The sequence below is a fragment of the Coptis chinensis genome, chromosome 6, assembly GCF_015680905.1.
Source record: "Coptis chinensis isolate HL-2020 chromosome 6, ASM1568090v1, whole genome shotgun sequence".
NCBI classification, from domain to species: Eukaryota; Viridiplantae; Streptophyta; class Magnoliopsida; order Ranunculales; family Ranunculaceae; genus Coptis; species Coptis chinensis.
This window is the reverse complement of record NC_141461.1, coordinates 12,199,493-12,218,717: the sequence shown is the minus strand read 5'-3', so window position 1 is coordinate 12,218,717 and position 19,225 is coordinate 12,199,493. Positions and strand designations below refer to the sequence as shown.

General features: G+C 38.1%; 2 protein-coding genes and 5 non-coding genes across 13 annotated transcripts; all 7 read right to left on the bottom strand.

Annotated features, from left to right (window-relative positions):
• Positions 1–202: 202 nt before the first annotated feature.
• LOC147491487 (uncharacterized) lies at positions 203–9,944 on the bottom strand. 7 transcript variants are annotated; one of them, XM_086566087.1, is made up of 9 exons: positions 9,848–9,944; positions 8,971–9,013; positions 8,729–8,858; positions 8,198–8,272; positions 8,011–8,073; positions 6,360–6,437; positions 6,216–6,278; positions 5,194–5,265; positions 203–3,894 (listed from the first exon to the last, which is right to left on the bottom strand). In XM_086566087.1, exons 3-9 carry the CDS (start codon positions 8,819–8,821, stop codon positions 3,745–3,747), a joined length of 594 nt encoding a protein of 197 aa, XP_086422213.1. In that variant the 5' UTR covers positions 8,822–8,858; positions 8,971–9,013; positions 9,848–9,944; the 3' UTR covers positions 203–3,744. The 7 variants fall into 7 exon arrangements, with proteins under 7 accessions (XP_086422213.1, XP_086422215.1, XP_086422210.1 ...); XM_086566089.1 differs by having other exon boundaries at positions 203–2,263; XM_086566084.1 differs by lacking the exon at positions 203–3,894 and adding an exon at positions 4,746–5,046.
• Positions 1,986–2,083, bottom strand: LOC147491492 (small nucleolar RNA Z103). The gene has a single exon (XR_015200602.1). It is a non-coding gene; the product is annotated as a small nucleolar RNA Z103 (small nucleolar RNA).
• On the bottom strand, positions 2,569–2,693 carry LOC147491491 (small nucleolar RNA SNORD14). Its single transcript, XR_015200559.1, has one exon. It is a non-coding gene; the product is annotated as a small nucleolar RNA SNORD14 (small nucleolar RNA).
• On the bottom strand, positions 2,846–2,944 carry LOC147491490 (small nucleolar RNA Z103). Its single transcript, XR_015200600.1, has one exon. It is a non-coding gene; the product is annotated as a small nucleolar RNA Z103 (small nucleolar RNA).
• LOC147491489 (small nucleolar RNA SNORD14) lies at positions 3,101–3,224 on the bottom strand. The gene has a single exon (XR_015200543.1). It is a non-coding gene; the product is annotated as a small nucleolar RNA SNORD14 (small nucleolar RNA).
• Positions 3,716–3,815, bottom strand: LOC147491488 (small nucleolar RNA Z103). Its single transcript, XR_015200604.1, has one exon. It is a non-coding gene; the product is annotated as a small nucleolar RNA Z103 (small nucleolar RNA).
• Positions 9,848–10,739, bottom strand: CP12-3 (CP12 domain-containing protein 3). Its single transcript, XM_086566091.1, has 2 exons — positions 10,308–10,739; positions 9,848–9,967 (listed from the first exon to the last, which is right to left on the bottom strand). Exon 1 carries the CDS (start codon positions 10,692–10,694, stop codon positions 10,311–10,313), a length of 384 nt encoding a protein of 127 aa, XP_086422217.1. The 5' UTR covers positions 10,695–10,739; the 3' UTR covers positions 9,848–9,967; positions 10,308–10,310.
• Positions 10,740–19,225: the final 8,486 nt, after the last annotated feature.

Here is a 19,225-nt window from a genome sequence, read left to right as displayed (position 1 = left end):
TAACGGTTGGTATCATAACCAATCCAATAAGAGTCCGGTTCTGATTTTCAAGACCCAGAACCGGTCCAATATGCTAACTACATGTCCCAGACCCGTTTTTACTGGTTCAGACCGGATCGGGTATCGGTTCTTATCCGACCCATTGCCAGCTCTAGCTTTAATAGAAATATGATATAATATAACTCATACATTTCATTTTCTTTGTGCGGAGTTGGAGTTTACACATACATGGATGCTCATACACAAATAGATTTAGCTTTGACCGTTCTACCCGGTAGTGAGAGTGTTGATGTGTATGTGAGAGTCTTTTTTATGTTTTTCATTGGTTTCCAAATGGTAATTCTAATGTAGACTTGGGTATTATGCTTATATGTCTATTTGCATAGTATGAGAGATTATGATATTGGTAGTTCAGTATATATCAAACTCGAATCAAGCCATTTATAGTTCCTTCTTCTCTTTTATAGCTGTTTCAGTGTCTCTCCATCTTCCGGCTTGAGGTTTGTCCTCTCTTTGAACTCTTGTCCTCCTCTGTATTAATGAACCGTGGCAGTTACATTTGAGGTCTTGAAGTGGATGTCCGTTTGGGGTTGTTCCGCATGCTGGGGTCATTTAATGAGAGTCTTGTTGCATGGAGCGGAGAGTTGTATGCGATCTGGAATTGGTAGAACGTCTTGGGTTTGGTAGATCTGATCTGCTATGTCTGTTTAGGTCGTGCATTATTGGTGCTTAAGCACTAGACACGTGGATCATGGTGATTGGTTAACAATGTCTATCACAGAGAATGTGTCAATAGTAGCCTATCATTATCACCCAAATAAGTTCGAGTTGCATCTAGACATTTGTTTTGGTTTGTACTTATTTTGGCTTGTAGCATCGACGGATGCTTTTTTGTAGGCTAGGCTACGTCCTCCGCTACTTTTACGCCGTTAAACAATTCTTAAGACCCACTGGGCTGCATTATGGGCCTCCTAATCAATCATAAAGGAAACAAGAAGTGGCGAATGAAACCCAGCTCAGTATTTTTTTTATTTATTTATTGGTAAACCTGTTTTTAAATGAGATCAGTAATTCTTTGATGCTTTGATACTGGTGGGTTCGAACCCCAGATATTGGGTATCATCACCCAAAATCAGCACCCGCCAGTATTCTGTTTGCACCAATGCAAGTTTTATTATCGAGAAGCAGGAACAGAATTAGAATTAGAATTAGAATCAAAAGCTTGAACAACAAGAAAAAGCATAAGCATTAACAACACAAGAAGGGAAAAAGTAGAAGCATCGACAAGAAGAAGAATAAACATGAGCAACGTAGTCTACTTATGTCTTGGAATGGGTCAGATTCTTCTTACCGATGGTATGTTCTCGACACAGATGCTGAAACCTGTCCAGCTGTAATTTACCTAGCGACTTTAGTTCTGCTTTGTTGAATGGTAAGATACATGCTATTGAATTCGAACGTATTTAGAAAATAAGTTGTCTTTGTTAAGAAAGTCCAGACTTATGACCCCCTCTCCAGAAAGTGGGAGGATTGTTCAAAGAGGCTGGCACTCGGGTTGCTCACACGGTTGTTACTCTGGATAACACAATTTATGTTTTTGGATGTTTTGACCTCCGCCCTCTCTGGAACAGTTCAGGGGAACTCGAACGTTTGACATCAACAGTAAGAAATCCAAGGGAAATGGAGCAGCGAGCAGCCCAAACATTAGACATGAAATAATAGCAACCAATCTAGTGACAAGTACTTTTACCGATCTGAAATTCCTGCAGCTACAAACAGAAAACAGACAGTTCTCCAAGTAACAGTAAAATTCAATCCAAACTACTTGGCAACAAGGAAGAACCTGTGATATTATAGCAAGTAATTATTCTTAACAAAGTAACAAGTTGCAAAGAAGTAAAGAGAACCATAACATAGTATAATACTGAGAAATCAACCGTTCATAACTTTCTCTGCTGAATATTACAGAACGTTTGTTCAGAGAAATTGATCAGATTCCTGGTTTGATAGATCTCAAAAAGAGATATATAAACGCACAGTTTAATCATAGTCGATAAGCTGGGGAAAGGCTCATCACTTCAAACCTCTACAACAAACTCACAACCACTAAAATGTAAAACAAGTAAAATAAACAATGGCCATGGAAAAAATGGAACACCATATACAGATAATAAAGTCTCAAACATCCAAGGAAGAATTGAAGCAGAATTAGCTCTCAAGCCTGGCGAAGGCAAAAGCTCTTAGGCAGCCAGTGCGAAAGTTTCTGAGAAACAAGCATTCAAAATAATCATCATCAACCAAACTAGCCAATTATTTAACTCTTGAACTGTACTCACTATATAATCAATAAAACCCACCCACAAATAGGGCACGGAAAAGATAATGTTATCAAAAATCACCAAAAATCAATCAATTCCTTAAATACCAACTTATTTGAGCCCTAGCGTATGGAACTATGGATAATGACTCCTAATAACTCACAGAAATGAAGAAACCATTTCAGAACACCAACAAAATGTCCCAAAAGAAGAATTAAGCACGAAATTGCAAACAATGTATTGATTAAAAAGTCTCAGACATCCAAGGAAGGAATAAAGCAGCATAAGCTCTCAAGCCTGGCGAAGGCGAAAGCTCTTAGGCGGCCACTGCGAATGTTTCTGAGAAACAAGCCTTAAAATCTGTCATCATCGACTGTTTTCCCACATATTGAAGTATCAAACATATCAAACCTATAAACCAACACATCCTAAAATCTGTCACTTACAAACATAGCAATAATCCTAGAGGCATAGCAGACACTAGTTTAACTAACAATTCAAACAAATAACAGCTTTAATTTGTTCTAATGGATCAGAGTCCTGGCTTGATAGATCTCAAAAATGAGAAATATAAACGCATAGTATAATCATAGTTGATAATCTGGGGAAAGGCTCATCACATCCAATACAATTTCCAATCTAGACAACACAAATTAAATCAAAACAAGCATTTTCAATATATTAAACAAGAGCTCTAAGACAGCAACAGCAAACATTGCTGAAATGATTCTCTCAACAACTTGTCTATAAACTAAAACACTAGATCATAAAACATGAAGCAAAGTTTTAGACATCCGAGGAAGGAATGAAGCAGCATTAGCTCTCAAGCCTGGCGAAGGCGAAAGCTCTTAGGCGGCCACTGCGAATGTTTCTGAGAAACAAGCCTTGAAACTGTCATCATTGGCTATTTTCATTGATCATTTGATCTCTACCCTATCAACTTAATAGAACCTCAATGTGCAAATTTGAAAAACAAATAAAAAAACAAAAAATCAGATCAAAAACAAACTTGACAAAAATAAAAAATCAGAACATTAGACTTACTGAAATCAAGTACTGAACCAAACAATCTTTACTTCTGGAGCTAAAACATGAATTAATTAACTCAAAAGTCATGCATTACTAAATTTATTTTGACCATATCAATGAATTACACTACTCGATACCGTGTGGCCTACATTCCAAATTACATTTTCTATGTCAAATATCAAACATTATTCTAGTTGATTCCTACATTTCTCATGTAATATCAAAAATTACACTAACCAGTAACAAATGGTGTACATTAATAAACACATGCATATGACACTAATCATCACCAACATTGACTACACAAATACCAAGTCCAAAGCTAACCAATGCCATATACAGTTCCAATTACAGTAAAATCATAATTGATGGATCAGAGTCCTGGCTTGATAGATCTCTAAAAAGAGAAATATAAACGCATAGTATAATCATTGTCGATAAGATTTACGCCAGACACGTCAAACACAAGCCAAGGAAGGAATAAAGCAGCATTAACTCTCAAGCCCGGCGATTGGCAAAAGCTCTTAGTCGGCCACTGTGAATGTCTCTGAGAAACAAGCCTTCACACAGGTCATCATCAACCAAATTGTCCAATTATTTAAATCTTCATCTTTACTCACCAATAAATAAAACCCAACCGCAAAAAGAGCTCAGAAAGGATAATGTTATCAAAAGTCAATCAATTTCTTAAATACTAACTTATTCAAACCCTACTCCCCTAGCACATGGATAATGACTCCTAACAACTCAGTTGCATCATCATTTTATAATTCAAAATGAAGAAACCAATTCACTACACCCTCGAAACTTCTGAAAAGAATATTAAATACGAATTGCAAACAATCTATTGATACAAGAAAGGAATGAAGCAGCATAAACTCTCAAGCCTGGCAAAGGCGAAAGCACTTAGGTGGCCACTGCGAATGTTTCTGAGAAACAAGCCTTAAATCTGTCATCATCAACTGTTTTCCCACAGAATGCAGCATTAAACATACAAAACCCATAAATCAACACATCTAAACCAGTTAGGGAAACAATGAAATCTATTACTTAGAAAATAGTGTCATATCCTATCATAACAAAAACAGCCATCCCAAATGTCATAACATCCCAAACAGAACATGTCACGTGGGTTTCATTCACAACTTCTTGTTTCCTTTATGGTTGATTAGGAGGCCCATAATGCAGCCCAGTGGGTCTTAAGAATTAGTTACGGTGTAAGACTGACCTAGATAAGACATTTATTTGGCCCAAATACCTTAAAAAGGTAGTGGCAGCCCAGAGGCCCAAATACAAGTAACACCTTTGGAATTAAAAGTAGCGGGGGACGTAAGCATCCATCGATGCCACAAGCCAAAATAAAAGTACAAACCCTTCTTGTCTAGAAAATACCATCCCTAGCAATCAAAGGTAATAATTATCGAAAACCCTGTAGCTCTCTGCATATGTTGCACACCTTACCGGTGAAAGGTAATAATGTGCCAGAAGTGTAATACTTATATACTTGCATAAAACTTTGAACAGGTGGGCAGCCATTAACCCAGTAACCTATTCCAAAATAAAAAGAGGAAAAGGAAAAACTTGTATAAAACCTAGAAGTCCGTGGTTTGGAGTTCTGAGCGCCGTTGGACAAACCAAATTGGCAACTCAATGGAACAAGGGTATATCCAAGATCCTCCAGCTTAAATGACAAAAAGCCCTGCCAAAAAGCCCTCACAAGTTGTGGGCGGCCACACCATTCTTCCTTGAATAAATCGTTGTTACATGCAGAACTTGTAACCGCTCAGTTTCTACTAATCGAACAACAAAATATTTAACAGGAATCTAGCTTCACCCAACTACTCACCAGTCCAGTATGAATCTCTGATTGAGCAGGACGCAAGAACCTTATGGCTTCAAGCAACTTCATCCTAGGACCCTAAACAACAGATTCGACAGAACAATATTTTATCAAATAATGAGAGAGGAGAAAGAATGAAATGAAGCAACGAAAACATAAGAGAACAAAACAAAGAAAAGAAGAAGAAGCAACAAGTACCCAACACAATTAAATGGACAGACTAGTAAACAAATCAAGCAATAGGCATTTCGTGACAAAATTGTGTCCGCCTTTTCAAAGACTAATAGCTTCTGAGCCTGAACAATGCAAAATCCAGAAGTCCTTTACGGCAAAGGTTTCGTGAAATCCCTGAAGGCTATCAGCATCAGTGACAAAATATAGCCTTTGTGGACACAGCAAAGACGCGTCACATGACTACAGAAAGACACAGGTCACAGCTCGGCCACGGGAGAGCCAGACTCAAGCTGAACCGCATGAGTGGTAAATTCCTTGATTTCTTAGATGTGAAGCTCTACATAAGTGCCTTCAATGCATTGTATGCATTTCTAGACCCGTGAGGAAGCCCAAAATAGTCTGCCATCAGACTACCAACTCGGCACCCAATAGTCCAAGCAAGACTATAAGAGTTCTTCTCAGTCCACTATCATAGATCTTGCTCGTATAAATGCCTCTGAAATTCTAATTTAGATAATTCATAGCCCAGAATCACCAGCATGTTAACATCACATAGATGGTGAGACCATTCCTACAAACTCAAAGCATTAAAATTATCCCCAACGTGATCATAAACCCGAAAAGAAAGAAGATGGGGCCAAGGGTGGTTACCCTGCCCAATGCCTCTAAAAACTCTTAGAGAAAAAATCATACTATCTTGGCTATGGTTATTCATTTATTCTGACAAAAAAAGGACGGTAGATTCAGGAACCAACAAAGGAGATGTGATAGTACAGATATTTATTATACACGGGTACCATAAAAACAATGATGAGTAGCAAAGGCAATAAGGAACAAGTCTGCATGTGCCTTACGATTGGAATATGCAGAGCCTTGAGATCACTCATATTCCTCTGCTTGAGGGTATTTATGTCAATCTGTAAAAGCAACAACACAATATCATTTGAGGGAAAAAAGGAGTTGCAAGGATTTCTTATACCAAAAGGAAAATTACGTACATTATTATTATCCAAAAACATTTTGAGATATTTCTTGAGGCACAGACTTTGCAGCAAATTATCCAGTGATATCCCAGCCTGCACAATTAGAAGCTAGTTTACCAAGATATTTTTCCATTATGAGGTTATTGTCATAATGGTTGATAATCAAACTAAAAAAGAATAACGGAGTTGTAGGAATGAAGTCGCACACATTGCATCTTAGTCAATGCGGAGCAGTTCCATCCCAAACGGTTTGCATGGCAGGATGCCCAAACAATATAACAACATGCAACGATTCAGAATACATGTCCCGCTTCATCAGCATAGCTATGGTAATTGATCAAGAATTGACAAAGATCCACATCCAACACCATATAAAAATGACTTGTAAAACCATACATAAATGACCATATTTGACACATGTTAAACTGAATCCGATAGAAAAGTAGTCAACTTTGACCGTGTTTACTGTTTGTCCTGTTAGAAAATGGTTATGTGACATCCGTTTGGTTTTTATTGTTCATTTTTGTTGACAAAACGTAAATCAGAGGTTCAGAAGCTCAATAATTGATATGAACTCACTCCATTACAAGCGGCATTATATGGAATGAAAACTTTCTTGTCTATAGCAAGAGCCTCGATAACAATAATATAGCTATGAGCCAAGCAAGTGGAGACATGATATTTTACAAAGGATATATATGCTTCACACTTTACTATTGCTCATACATTCCGTCTAAGTATTGAACAAATATACGACAAAAATTCGAATTCAAATTACTCCATGGTTTTGGATACTGAGTCTTATGACCCAGCAGGTCAGCACATACAAGATGGAGAAACTCGAACATTTTACATTTCTTTATCCAAGTGAAATACCATCTACTCATCTTCCCAAACTTTGCATTCTACAGAAGAAAGTGGACATGGATACTTTGCTAATCGGATCCCCCCTTTCAGCTATATCGTAACAGCCTAAGTTATATGGACACAGCTGGGACACGTCCAAAAGCCAGCATTCACATGCATTTCTAGTACTGAATCCCCCTTTCAACTATTATCGTAAGTGCCTAAGCTACATGGACACAGTTGAGACATATCCAAAACACTGCACCGGCCATTCACTTTTTTCTATTGTTTTAACTTCTAAGTTTTTTGACAGATAAAAAGTATTTATTAAGATTACCAAAAAGATTACGGCAACTTTAAGACGTTACTAATAAACTAAAGTCTTAAAACCCAACCTCATGCACCCTGACATCCCCACTTTATGTAGTTACACCATCTATAGAATTTTAGGACCATAACCATTTGCGAATAATTTAGGCGTTTTTATTGTTTGATGTGTGAAGCCTTAATGGAAAAGAAGGTGGCAATGAAGCTTGGACAATGTCATTATGACACTTCAGGTGGAGAGTCAAGACAAAAGTTGGACTCTGGTCATTGAAGGAATAGACTACAGGCTATGGAAAGCTTCAAGAAAATACTTGACATAGTCAAATAAGAAGTAGTAACACACTGTATATATATACCATATATATACTAAAACTAACATGTGTACAACTACATCCCCAAGCAGCAGTCAAACGGGGGGGTGAACGCGAGAGTATAGAAAAAGATAACAGTACTACAATAACAAGAAATCACCAACTTTTCTTTGAAGTTTTACCAGTGGGACCCCAAGAGCTTTTAAATCATCAAATTTCATGGTCTTCAGCCTATTCATGTCGATCTGAAAAACAATAATGAATAGAAATTAACTACAAGTAAATTACCACACTAAAGGAAATACAGATACACACACAGCAAATTTCGTGCTTTTTGCATAACCAAGAAAGATGGGAGGGTATGCATACTTCCTTATCATTGAACTTGACCAAATACTCCTTAAGATTCAGATCTTTCAGAAATTTATTTATATCTCCCTCAGGCTGCAAAATTTAAACATGATCTAGACTGTGTTCAAGATTACGGAATGCTAAAAGACTAAGTTTAAACCTTTCTGAGTTTGGCAAATATCACAAATTTTTTTCATTAATTTATAACAGTAATTCAAATTCATTTTTTGGTTACATTAAATATAAAAAACACTTCTCACGTATTTCTTCTCCAAAAAGCATACAAGATTAAGATTCAAGACAAGAACCAGAGGAAGAAGGCAAATACAAAAATAACTCTTATCAGTGTAATGACACTTTTCCAAATAAACATGAAACATAGCTGATCTTTTATGCAACAACTTGTGAGGGGAAGAAAAACAAAAACAAAACAACAACAACAACAACAACAGATACGAGACCATTAAATTAGGATAGTCTTCCAACTTAAATACAGATCAAAGAAATTCAGCTCTAACAAGTTTTTAAAAGAGAGAGAAAGAGACTTACTTCAACTTCATCTATTATTCCATTAGCAGACTCGACAAGTTTCTGTCCAAACCCTTCAACTTCCGCTAATAAATTATAGTTTTGTATGAACATCTTGCGAGACAGCTTACCAACATGTTTCTGACGCCACCTTCGAGGACCCCATAGATGATTAACATAATCAGTAGCAACTTAAATGGAAGAAGACTTGTGGACAGAAAATAAAGTAGATGACAATTAATGGGATAACTACTTATCTTTACCTGAAGCTTGTGGTTTTTTATCGTGTTTGCCCTTGCCATTATTCTGCCAAAGCCCGAAAAGAAAATTAACAACAAACTGAAAAAAATGACACTAAAAAAACCTCTTCAGAACTAAAAACAAAACAAATCCAGAAGGAAATAAAAACATTCAACTACACAAATACTTATTCTGTTCATAACATAAGTATTTCCCCCAAGGGTAAGGTGCCTTGATCAAGAAAAACTCTCTTTTGCTTTGTTCTTTGATCAAGAATTTAAAGATCTTTGGTGCTATATGTTGGCTTACATGATTGCAACGTCCTAAGTAGAGTAAATTTTAGGGCCAGACAACATGTACTTTGGAATTCCTTTATGCAGCTTATATTGGTGCTAAGAATTCCTGCACTCTTGGGCTTATGTTTACTCATTAAGTACCATAACTGGTCCCATTCTTAATAACTTGCTGGTGAGGATAAGATGCTAATTCATCACAACAACAACAACAACAACAACGACGACGACGAAAAAAAAATAACGGTTGAGGACGGCTTTAGGTTTCTTTATTGAGCAGTGAGATGACAAATGAGAAGTGGGCTACAGGACATGGAATATATTGGTTGATCTATATCCATGTAGTTGCCTATGAGCACTGTGTACTAGTTGTTATACAATGTTAGGTAATGAGGATGGTAAAATTATTATGGGGAACATAAGGCTTCTCACACCGAATGTTCAACAGCATGGCTGTTGCCTGTTGGAGAATATGTGTCACTTGCTACTCAGAGAGATATTGAGATGGGCCAGACTGAAATTTCTGATACTCAATTGTGTGGCCAAGAGAATATCCAATTTCCATTCATTTCTAGTCCAGCTACTAAGATGAGTATCAATTCCATACCTGTTTTGCCTACTCTGATGCCCACAGTTATGAAAATCCTAGCCAAAGAAGCAACCAATGAGAAGCCTCTGAGTCTATGACAGCCAAAAGAACATCTTTATCTGAACTCTGCAGCATCACCTACCATAAAAGGGATGTAAGCATAAAAAAAGTGTCTATATATGAGGTCTCCGCTGTTAATGCCAGGTTTTGCAATCATGTGCTGTCAGTCATGAAGCTTTCATAGTAACATCAATAGGTTTGGCTTTTGAGGACTTGGGGCACATCTTGGGGGATCACCAATGGCAGTTCTAGTAGGAGGATGGTAATTCAATTATAGATTGTTATGCCTTTTAAAGGGAAAGTTGATAAGTAAATGATAAATGGGATTGGATATCGAATCATTGACAATAAAATTTCATAATATATAGCTAAGTTAAATTATTATAGCATTCAAAGTCTTATTGAAGATTTTACATACAATCTAATCTTCATAGATTCTACACTCATCCGTCTCGGGATTCTCACTACAGAAATATTCCAAAGGATCTTCTTTCTCCAACCTCCTTCTTAAATCAGCTTTTGCTTGACTAATCTCTTCAACTTCATCCCACGCCACTTTACACCCATCCGACTTCTCATCCCCTTGACAGACTTCTTTTGCTTCTAGAACCTTCTTCTCTATTAACTCCGTCAGCTTTTTCTCTCTCATCTGTGTTCCTTTGTATTTCAATACTCCCATAGCCTTCACGTACCTGTTCCTCGAGACACGTATAGGTAGTGAAATTGACGTGACCTTGAAAAAAAGGAATGGAGATGGTGTGTTGGGAGAGGTAGAAAGAAAGCTTGAAGCTGCCACAGTAGCCATTAGAGAAAAGAGAGTTTGCTGCTTCTAGACTTGAGCTATTTTTACGCAACTTGAGCTATTTCAAATTGGGCTTGGATTTAGCCCACCCAAGTTCGTTGGACTGTTGGAGTACACTTTTACATACACGAGTGACAATTGGTAATCTGTATGAAGGGAATATGACCTTGAGAACATGGAGAATAGTTGGATTATATATTCCAGGGCATTTTTAATGGGGGTGTAAACCGTATAGAGTGAAAATTTTACACTCCAAATATTAAAAAACTCTTTTCAGTGGAAATGTTATACTACAGATAATAGAGTATTAGTTGATAGAGAGGATGACCAGAAGATTTTATATTGGAGCAACAAGAGTGAACAATATATGAAAACATTTGGAACTCATCAGTCCTTCATTATAACACCCCCGTCTTTTATTTTATTTTTCCTAATAATAATAAATATAATAATAATAATAATAATAATAATAATAATGTAATAGATAAAATAGAGATAGGATATCCAGTAGTTACGGATAAAAGCCCGTAAATAACTAGATAAGAGTTATCCTTATTTTTTTTTTGAGAAGTTAAATAAAAACTAGAAAATAGGGGTTTTTCACGTAGAGTTTTTAGGGAAAAACAAAACGAGAGTTTGAGAAAAAAAAAAAAAGGAGAGTTTTACTGAGAGAAAAAAAAAGGGGGGGTTTGAACAAGAAAGATCGTCCAGTTTCGCACGACGGTCGACTTCAGTCTTTGGGGGTTTTCTGCTTAAGGAAAGCTGTTCGGTTTATAACAGTGAGTAGTCTGAAGTTTTTTTTTGTTATATTTGTTTAAGCTATTCATCCCAGTAATACTGTTTTCAGAATTGAGATAGTGTAAACCCCTTTAATGGTGTTGATTGATTTATACGAATGTCGCAGTACCACAGTATGTAAAATTCTATTAAGGGTGCCGACTCTGTTAATAGTGCAGACTATGTTAGATACTTTTTTTTCAACAATACAGTAAATAAAACTATGATGACTTTAGCATTGAGATGTCGAAGACTCAACACCGGTGGTTAAGGGTGAAAACCTCAGAACCCAAAACGCCCTATTTGTCTAGTGTGTTGGAATGGTTGTTAAGTTTGGAAGTTTGTGGTGAGGTATTACTGTAAAATTTGAATTTTTATTGATGAGGTTTGGCTGTGGTTGTGATTGGAACTGTTAGGGTGATAATTGGTGTTAGATGGGTTGTTGGTGTCGCGAGGTGGGCTGCTGAAGCTCCGGAGGAGCTTCAATGGCGACAAAATCAGCACCACACCGTCCTGAGTCTTGATTGTTTGGACTAGTGTTTTTTATTAGATTTGGTTGTGAGGTTATGTTGTTGGGTTGAGGTGGATTGTTGGTGGTTGATTGGGTGCTTGAGAGAGGGTGATTAAAGCTTGAATAAACCTTTAATGGCGTCGATTCGAATTTTTACAGTATAATAGAATCATGAATTGATGGTATAGGTAGGTGGGGGTTTTTGTGAGGATGAAAACCGCTGGGTTCTTTTTAGTCATGGATGGCCGGTGGTGGCTGTTGTGGTGGTCGGTGGTGGCTGGAGAATGGGAGAGTGAAGAAGATGAAACATACATCCACGATTTGGGCTTGGCCAAATCGTGATAGCTTATATTTTTGTTTGGTTTTAAATTTTTTGGACTTCACTTTAGACTATGGGCCTTAGGATTTGGGCTTTTGGGTTTTTGGAGTTTAGGCTAGGTTGACCAATATTGACTGTTGACCAGAGTGGACTCTGACTTTGACTGTTGACCAGAGTGGACTTTGACTTTGACTTTGACCAGGGTTGACTTTGACCAGTTGACCCAAAATTTGACTTTTTCCTAAAATTATGATACGGTCTATTAGGATAAGTCTATGACTATTAGCATGTTTGACTTAGGCTAGGACCTTTATAAATATACTTGTAATGCGTGTTTTTCTTGCTTTTGTGATTTTTCAATCTTTTACGATACACAACGTTATAACACTTATACATCCATGAAATTAATAACGCGTAAACCAAAAATACTTGAATCAAGATATTCCTTCGTTCTCTGAAATAATATATACAATAAAGTTCAATAACGTAAACAAAATTTACCGCACCCTTTTAACTCTCCACGCCTCAAGTTTTGGAATTGAGTTTATGACCGATGAAGTCATATGTTAGGTGGGCATTTATTGAATGTGCCATAAATGGCCCGTTAAATGCTATATAAGAGTATTCATTGAATGTGCCATGAATGACCGTGATGGTTTGGACCGCCTCTAAAGAGGAACTAAGGTATTCGCCATGGGTTAGTTTAATTCCTTGAGTGTGCGGGAATATAGGATTGGGTATTCTTTGAATGTGGCGGGAATGACCCGGGCATTCATTGAATGTGCCATGAATGGCCCGTTAGTGATATGATAGGTATTCCTTGAATGTGGCGGGAATGACCTAAGGTATTCATTGAATGTGCCATGAATGACCGAGTTTTGTGCCCGCGAGGCCGTGAAATATGAGTATGAAAGCCCGAGATGGCTATGATATTGTGGTATTCGGTTGGGAGAGAGGCACACAGGGAATGTGTGATTTGGCAAATGTGTGGAGTGCAAATCGTGGAGTAGGTACTAAAGGGTGGGTGTATAAGAAAAGTAATTGATTAATTGACAAGAGAAATTGATTTGATTATGCGAGTGTGTTTGGGCTTACTTTTGAATCCATATAGGATATCTACATATGTTATATACAAGTTCTAACTTTCTTTTGCAGGAGGGTAGGACTTAATAATATTTTTGCAGGAACACGGTCCTACCCTTATACAGCGGCGGATATCGGTAAGTGTAATTCAATTATTTAGATATTAAAAGGAGTTATTAGAATGAGTTAATAAAATGGAAGTTAATAAAATGAAAGTTTTGCTTGGGAAGAAACTATGCCGGTTGAGATGACGGAACTACCTGTCTTCCAAGCTGAGAATGATTAGGTTATGATAGATTTAAAGTGTTAGTTGGATAAGTAAAGTTTGAAATGTTTATATGTAGTTAGTCTACTCATACCAAAGAAATTCCATTTCATTGTCACCCATGTTTGCTTTGTTTTGACAACGTGGGTGTGTTCTTGGGAACATAGGTGGAAGGCGCGGAACCACGGCGTGTGATTGGGATTCGCGGAGCAAAATTGTTAGTTTTTGTTTAGGTCTGATTCTTTATTGGAAGAATGTAATAACGTAGTTTACCTTTTGCATGGCATGAGAACATGGTAGTGAGAAATTTTATTTATGAGAGTTTGGTTGATATTTTATTTGGACGGATGATATCTTAATAAAGCAATGACAGATAATTATTGGGATTATTTTAATTTAAGTTGTTTCTTTTATGACATGGCTATTAGGGTTTGTATGTGTAGTATCCTCCGTCATAGTCTGGGTTTTTAAACAAGTGAACCTAGTGATGTTTGAGATATTTATATTTCAAATATTCACTTTGTTATTGTTTAGAAATTCGAGTTGTGACATTTTGGTATCAGAGCCTAGGTTAGCTTAGTGTTAGAAAGTCTAAGTGATCCTCGGATGTGGAATATGGGTTATAGTATTGAGAGTTTTGGATATATGTGAATATTAATGAGAGTTTTGTTTGAACTGTAGATCATGGTTGAGACACGTAATGGTAATACTCATCGACTGCAGGTGAACACTCCAAAGATGAGGATGTCGAGGACAAATTGAATCGGTTGTTCGCGGCTCTGAGAATAACCATCCCGTTTCGGGAGATCCTTTTGCTAAAAGCCTTGATAAGGAGTTTGGTACTCTTGGTGGGCGCCGATTTATCGGGTGTGTTGGGAATGCGATTGCAGCAGAGTCTTGATTCAAAGTTGTGAAAATGTATTTGAGCGTATCAGGCTTCTTGATTTAGAAGCGAGGAGTTGGCGTTCACCACCAACTTGATGACGCCGCTAGGTTTTGGTGGCGAGCTCTCACCCCTAGTCCGACACTAGAACTTTGACTTGGGAAGACTTCAAGATTAGATTTGAGAGTAAGTTCATTCCCCGAGGCAATAAAAGAGCAGCTTAGCTCAACAGTTTCTCGAGTTGACTCAAGACGAAGTCCGCGGATTTGGATATGTGACCAAGTTTAATGAGTTATCGAGGTTTGCTCCCTACCTTGTGGATACTAACAAGAAGAAAACCAAAAGTTCATACGTGGGTTAGAGAGTCACTTGTCCAACAAAGTTGATTCCTTTTGATGGGGACATTTTTATCGTGTGTTGAACTTGGCTTTGAGATATGAGGAGCGTAATGCAGCCCCAAGAGAGTCGAGGGGAAGAGGAAGTTTGGTGAGATACCGTTGTTGGTCCTAGCCTTTTGAGAGCAAAATCGAATAGGTTTAGGCCTTATGATATACCTCCAGGGGGTCCGTTTGAGACCACCATCCCGTGGGTTTCGGGAGGATTTCATCGCCAGGTGCATACCGACCCCCGGGGAGGATTTCATCGCCAGGGGTGGTTATAGGCCACCGGGCAGACCGGAGGCTATAGACCTCGGGAATCAAATGTCGGCGCAGGGTCCCCAAATTCGTGGTCGAGCTCCCCCGCTCTTCCGTATCGACCAACATCATTACTTTTACCCGCACCAAAGACCAATGCTCGAGCCATAGTTCCCGCTGAAAGCGGCTTCTTTGGGAGAGTAAGCAGTGGGGCATTTATCTCGTTATTGCCCTACCAAGCTGTGGTAATCGCCAGAATCAGAGCACCAAAGACTCCACTCGTGCTAGAGCCTATGCAAATATGCCGGGACACAGAATGTTGAAGGTACCTTTAGTTCATCTCGGTTTATATTCGAGTTTTGTTTGATTCGGTGCTTCACATTCCTTTATATCTCGTCGGTATGTTGAGAAAGAAAGTTTTAAAACTACCCTTTTATCTAAGCCTCTTGTGTGTTGAGACACCGTTAGGAGGTTCTCATTACCTTATATGACGAAAGTGCAAAGGTTTTAAGTTGTGTTTCTTAGACCGTGTCTTTATGGTAGACTTTGATCATGTTGGGGTTTGAGGGTTTCCATTTCATACTTGGTATGGACTGGTTGACGCGTTATCATGTTACCTTGATTGTCTTGAGGAGGGAGGTTATAGTGAATACACCGCATGCCAAGGTTGATTCACACCGTGTTAGTAAGGAGAGGACTTCGGTGATGTCTAGTTTCCCTGTGCTTCTATAGAGATACCCACGAGGGATATCGGTGATGTGGAAGTAGTGAGAGACTTCAAGATGTTTTTCAGAGATTCCGTGGTTGCCACCTAAGAGGGAGGTGAAGTTTCAGATAGACTTGTTTCACGGGGATTGCACACGGTTTCAAAGTCGGCTTACAGGTTGGCACCTAAGCTATTGGACGAAATGAAAGTGCAAGTCGAGGAATTACTCAAGAAGGGGTAAGAGTTTAATGTTTAGTGTTTTTGTTTTTGGCATAACCATATCTTTTGAGTATATGGGTTTGAATCTTTTAAGGTGTGTATGACCAGGTTCATACGACCGAGCAACTCACCATGGGGTGCGCCTGCTATTTTTGTTTCAAAGAAGGATGGTACTTTGAGGATGTGTATTGACTTCAGGGATTTGAACCAGGTGACTATAAAAAATAAGTATCCGCTTCCTAGGATTGATGATTTGTTGGACCAGTTGAAAGGGGCTAAGATATTTTCAAAGTTTGATTTAAGGACTGGTTATTATCAGATGGGAGTTGAAGAGAAGAGTATTCCTTTGACTGCATTTAGAACTCGATATGGGTTGTATGAGTTTTCTGTGATGCCTTTTGGGTTGACGAATGCACCTGCATTCTTTATGGACCTGATGAATCGTATTTTCAGCCCTTTTGGATAAATTTGTGATTGTTTTCATTGATGACATTTTAGTGTATTCACAAAACACAGAAGAACATAAGATGCATTTGAAGATAGTGATGCAAACGTTTCGGGAACAGAAGTTGTATGCTAAGTTTAGCAAGTGCCATTTTTGGGAAGAAGAAATTCGCTTGGGACACGTGGTATCTAGTGAAGGGATTCTTTGTAGACCACGGTAGGTTGTTGCAGTGAAAAGAATGGAAACAACCAACCACCGCTACGAGATTAGAAGTTTCTTGGGGTTAAATTTGGATATTATCGGAGATTTATTGAGAAGTTCTCACTTATTGCAACTCCGCTCACCAAGTTAACTAGGAAAGATGTGAAGTTTATGTGGACTAATGATTGTGAGAAAGCTTTCCTAGAATTGAAATAGAGGTTGACTACAGCTCCAATTCTAGTAATCCCGACTAGAGGCGGAAAGCTAGTGGTTTTTACAGATGCTAGTGGAACTGGTTTGGGTTGTGTGCTAATGCAAGACCAGAAGGTGGTGTTGTATGCTTCACGACAGTTGAAGATACACGAGAGACGTTATCCTACTCATGACCTAGAGTTAGCGGCAGTGGTTTTTGCTTTGAAAGTGTGGAGACATTATTTATATGGCGACAAGTTCGAGCTTTACACAGATCACAAGAGTTTGAAGTATCTTTATTCACAGAAGGAGTTGAATATGAGACAACAGAGATGGATGGAGTTCATAAGTAGTTATGACTTCGAGATTCAGTATCACCCAGGCAAGGGCAATGTAGTGGTGGATGCACTTAGTCGATTGCCTGGTGTTTTGACCACTCTTATGGTGCAAGAGTGGAAGAGTTTAGAGACTATAGCAGCTTATGATGTCCGGACTACACCAGATACAGATGAGGGGTACATATGTAGTTTGGAGGTTAGGCCGGTGATTTTCAGTAGAGTGATTGCCATGCAACACAGAGACCGATTTCTTTTGAGTCGGTTGGATGATCTGGTTATTGATATTTTAGATGATTGTCCGTCTGATTGGGCAGTAGATTCTGATGGAGGATTGAGATTTCATGAGAGATTATGTGTACCAGATGATGCAGAGTTAAAGAATGAAATATTATATGAAGCTCATCGTTCTCGGTTTACAATTCATCCTGGAGGAATGAAGATGTACCAAGACTTGAAGAGGACCTTTTGGTGGGAAGGAATGAAAAGAGATGTCGGAGAATATATTTCTCAGTGTTTAACTTGTCAGCAGGTTAAGGCAGAGCATCAGAGGCCTTCTGGATTATTGCAGCCATTAGAGATACCGATGTGGAAATGGGAGCACATTTCTATGGATTTCATTGATGGCTTGCCTAAGTCTCGGAGAGGTAACGAATCTATTTGGGTTATTGTTGATCGTCTAACGAAGTCTGCTCATTTCATTCCTATTGACGTGCGTATAAATACAGATAAGTTAGTTTCCTTGTACATTCAGGAAGTAGTCAGGTTACATGGGATTCCAGTGAGTATTGTTTCAGATCGAGATCCTTTGTTCACTTCCGAGTTTTGGAAGAGTTTTCAGCGTGCTATGGGCACTAGTTTGGCGATGAGTACTGCTTATCATCCCGCATTGCATGGACGAGACGGAGAGGGTGAATCAGATATTAGAAGATATGTTACGCTCTTGTGTAATGGATTTTGGTGGAGGATGGGAGGAGCATTTACCTTTGGTGGAGTTTGCATATAATAACAGTTTCCAGTCGAGCATCGGTATGGCACCCTTTGAGGCTTTGTATGGGCCCACTACAACAAACATGTTTTTTAGCGATGAAACTTTTACCGACGTTTTCATTTCGTTGCTGAAACATACCTTTTGGCACGTTTCAATCGTCGCTAGTAATCTGTTGGGTTCAACTATGAAAATTAGTATTTGCGACATTTTTTTCGTCGGCAATTGTGTTTTAATTATATTTTAAAAGCAAATTACTAATTTAAAAGTTGGAATAATGGTAGTACCAACGATAAAAACGTCGGAAATAGGTTTATACATGGGGCGACGACTGTTTTCGTAGCTAGTGGTTTAATACTAGCGACATTGTTGTTGATAGTAGGAAATAATATTTTATGCCGACGTTTATATCATCGAAAAATTATTTTTTGATTTCGTGCGATTTCAATAATTAGTAGCGCTGGTTTGATTTTTCACGAAAAAAAAACGAGGGAAGAAAAAACTTTTTGGGAAAACTAATTAGAGAGGAAAGATACCCTAAACTAAAAAGAAATAGAAGATGAGATGGAGAACGTTTCTATGGCTGACTTCATTCTCTCCTCGACTCCTTACCTACTAAATTAAGAAACCCAACTCTAACCAAAGCTTTTTTTCTCAAAAAACAAGTAAAGATTATTGCCAAAGCTCGACAACTTCAATTGTAGGGTACCCTTTTCTCATTTTTATACCCTTTGAATACCAATTTTTGTTAATAAAGATTAAATCTTTATGGGAAGTTTATTTGTGTTTGTGGGTTTAAACGGTTTTGAAGTGGTGCTTTAATTGTGAAAAGTTAGGAAGTGGCGGTGCTAAACTCTACTCACCTCCCAACTCTCCTACTTCATTCTCTTCCATTCAATTTCCAGGTACTCCACTTTCTTATTATTTTTCTAATTCTTCTTCTTCAATTCGTTTATAATCTTCAGAACTTTTACA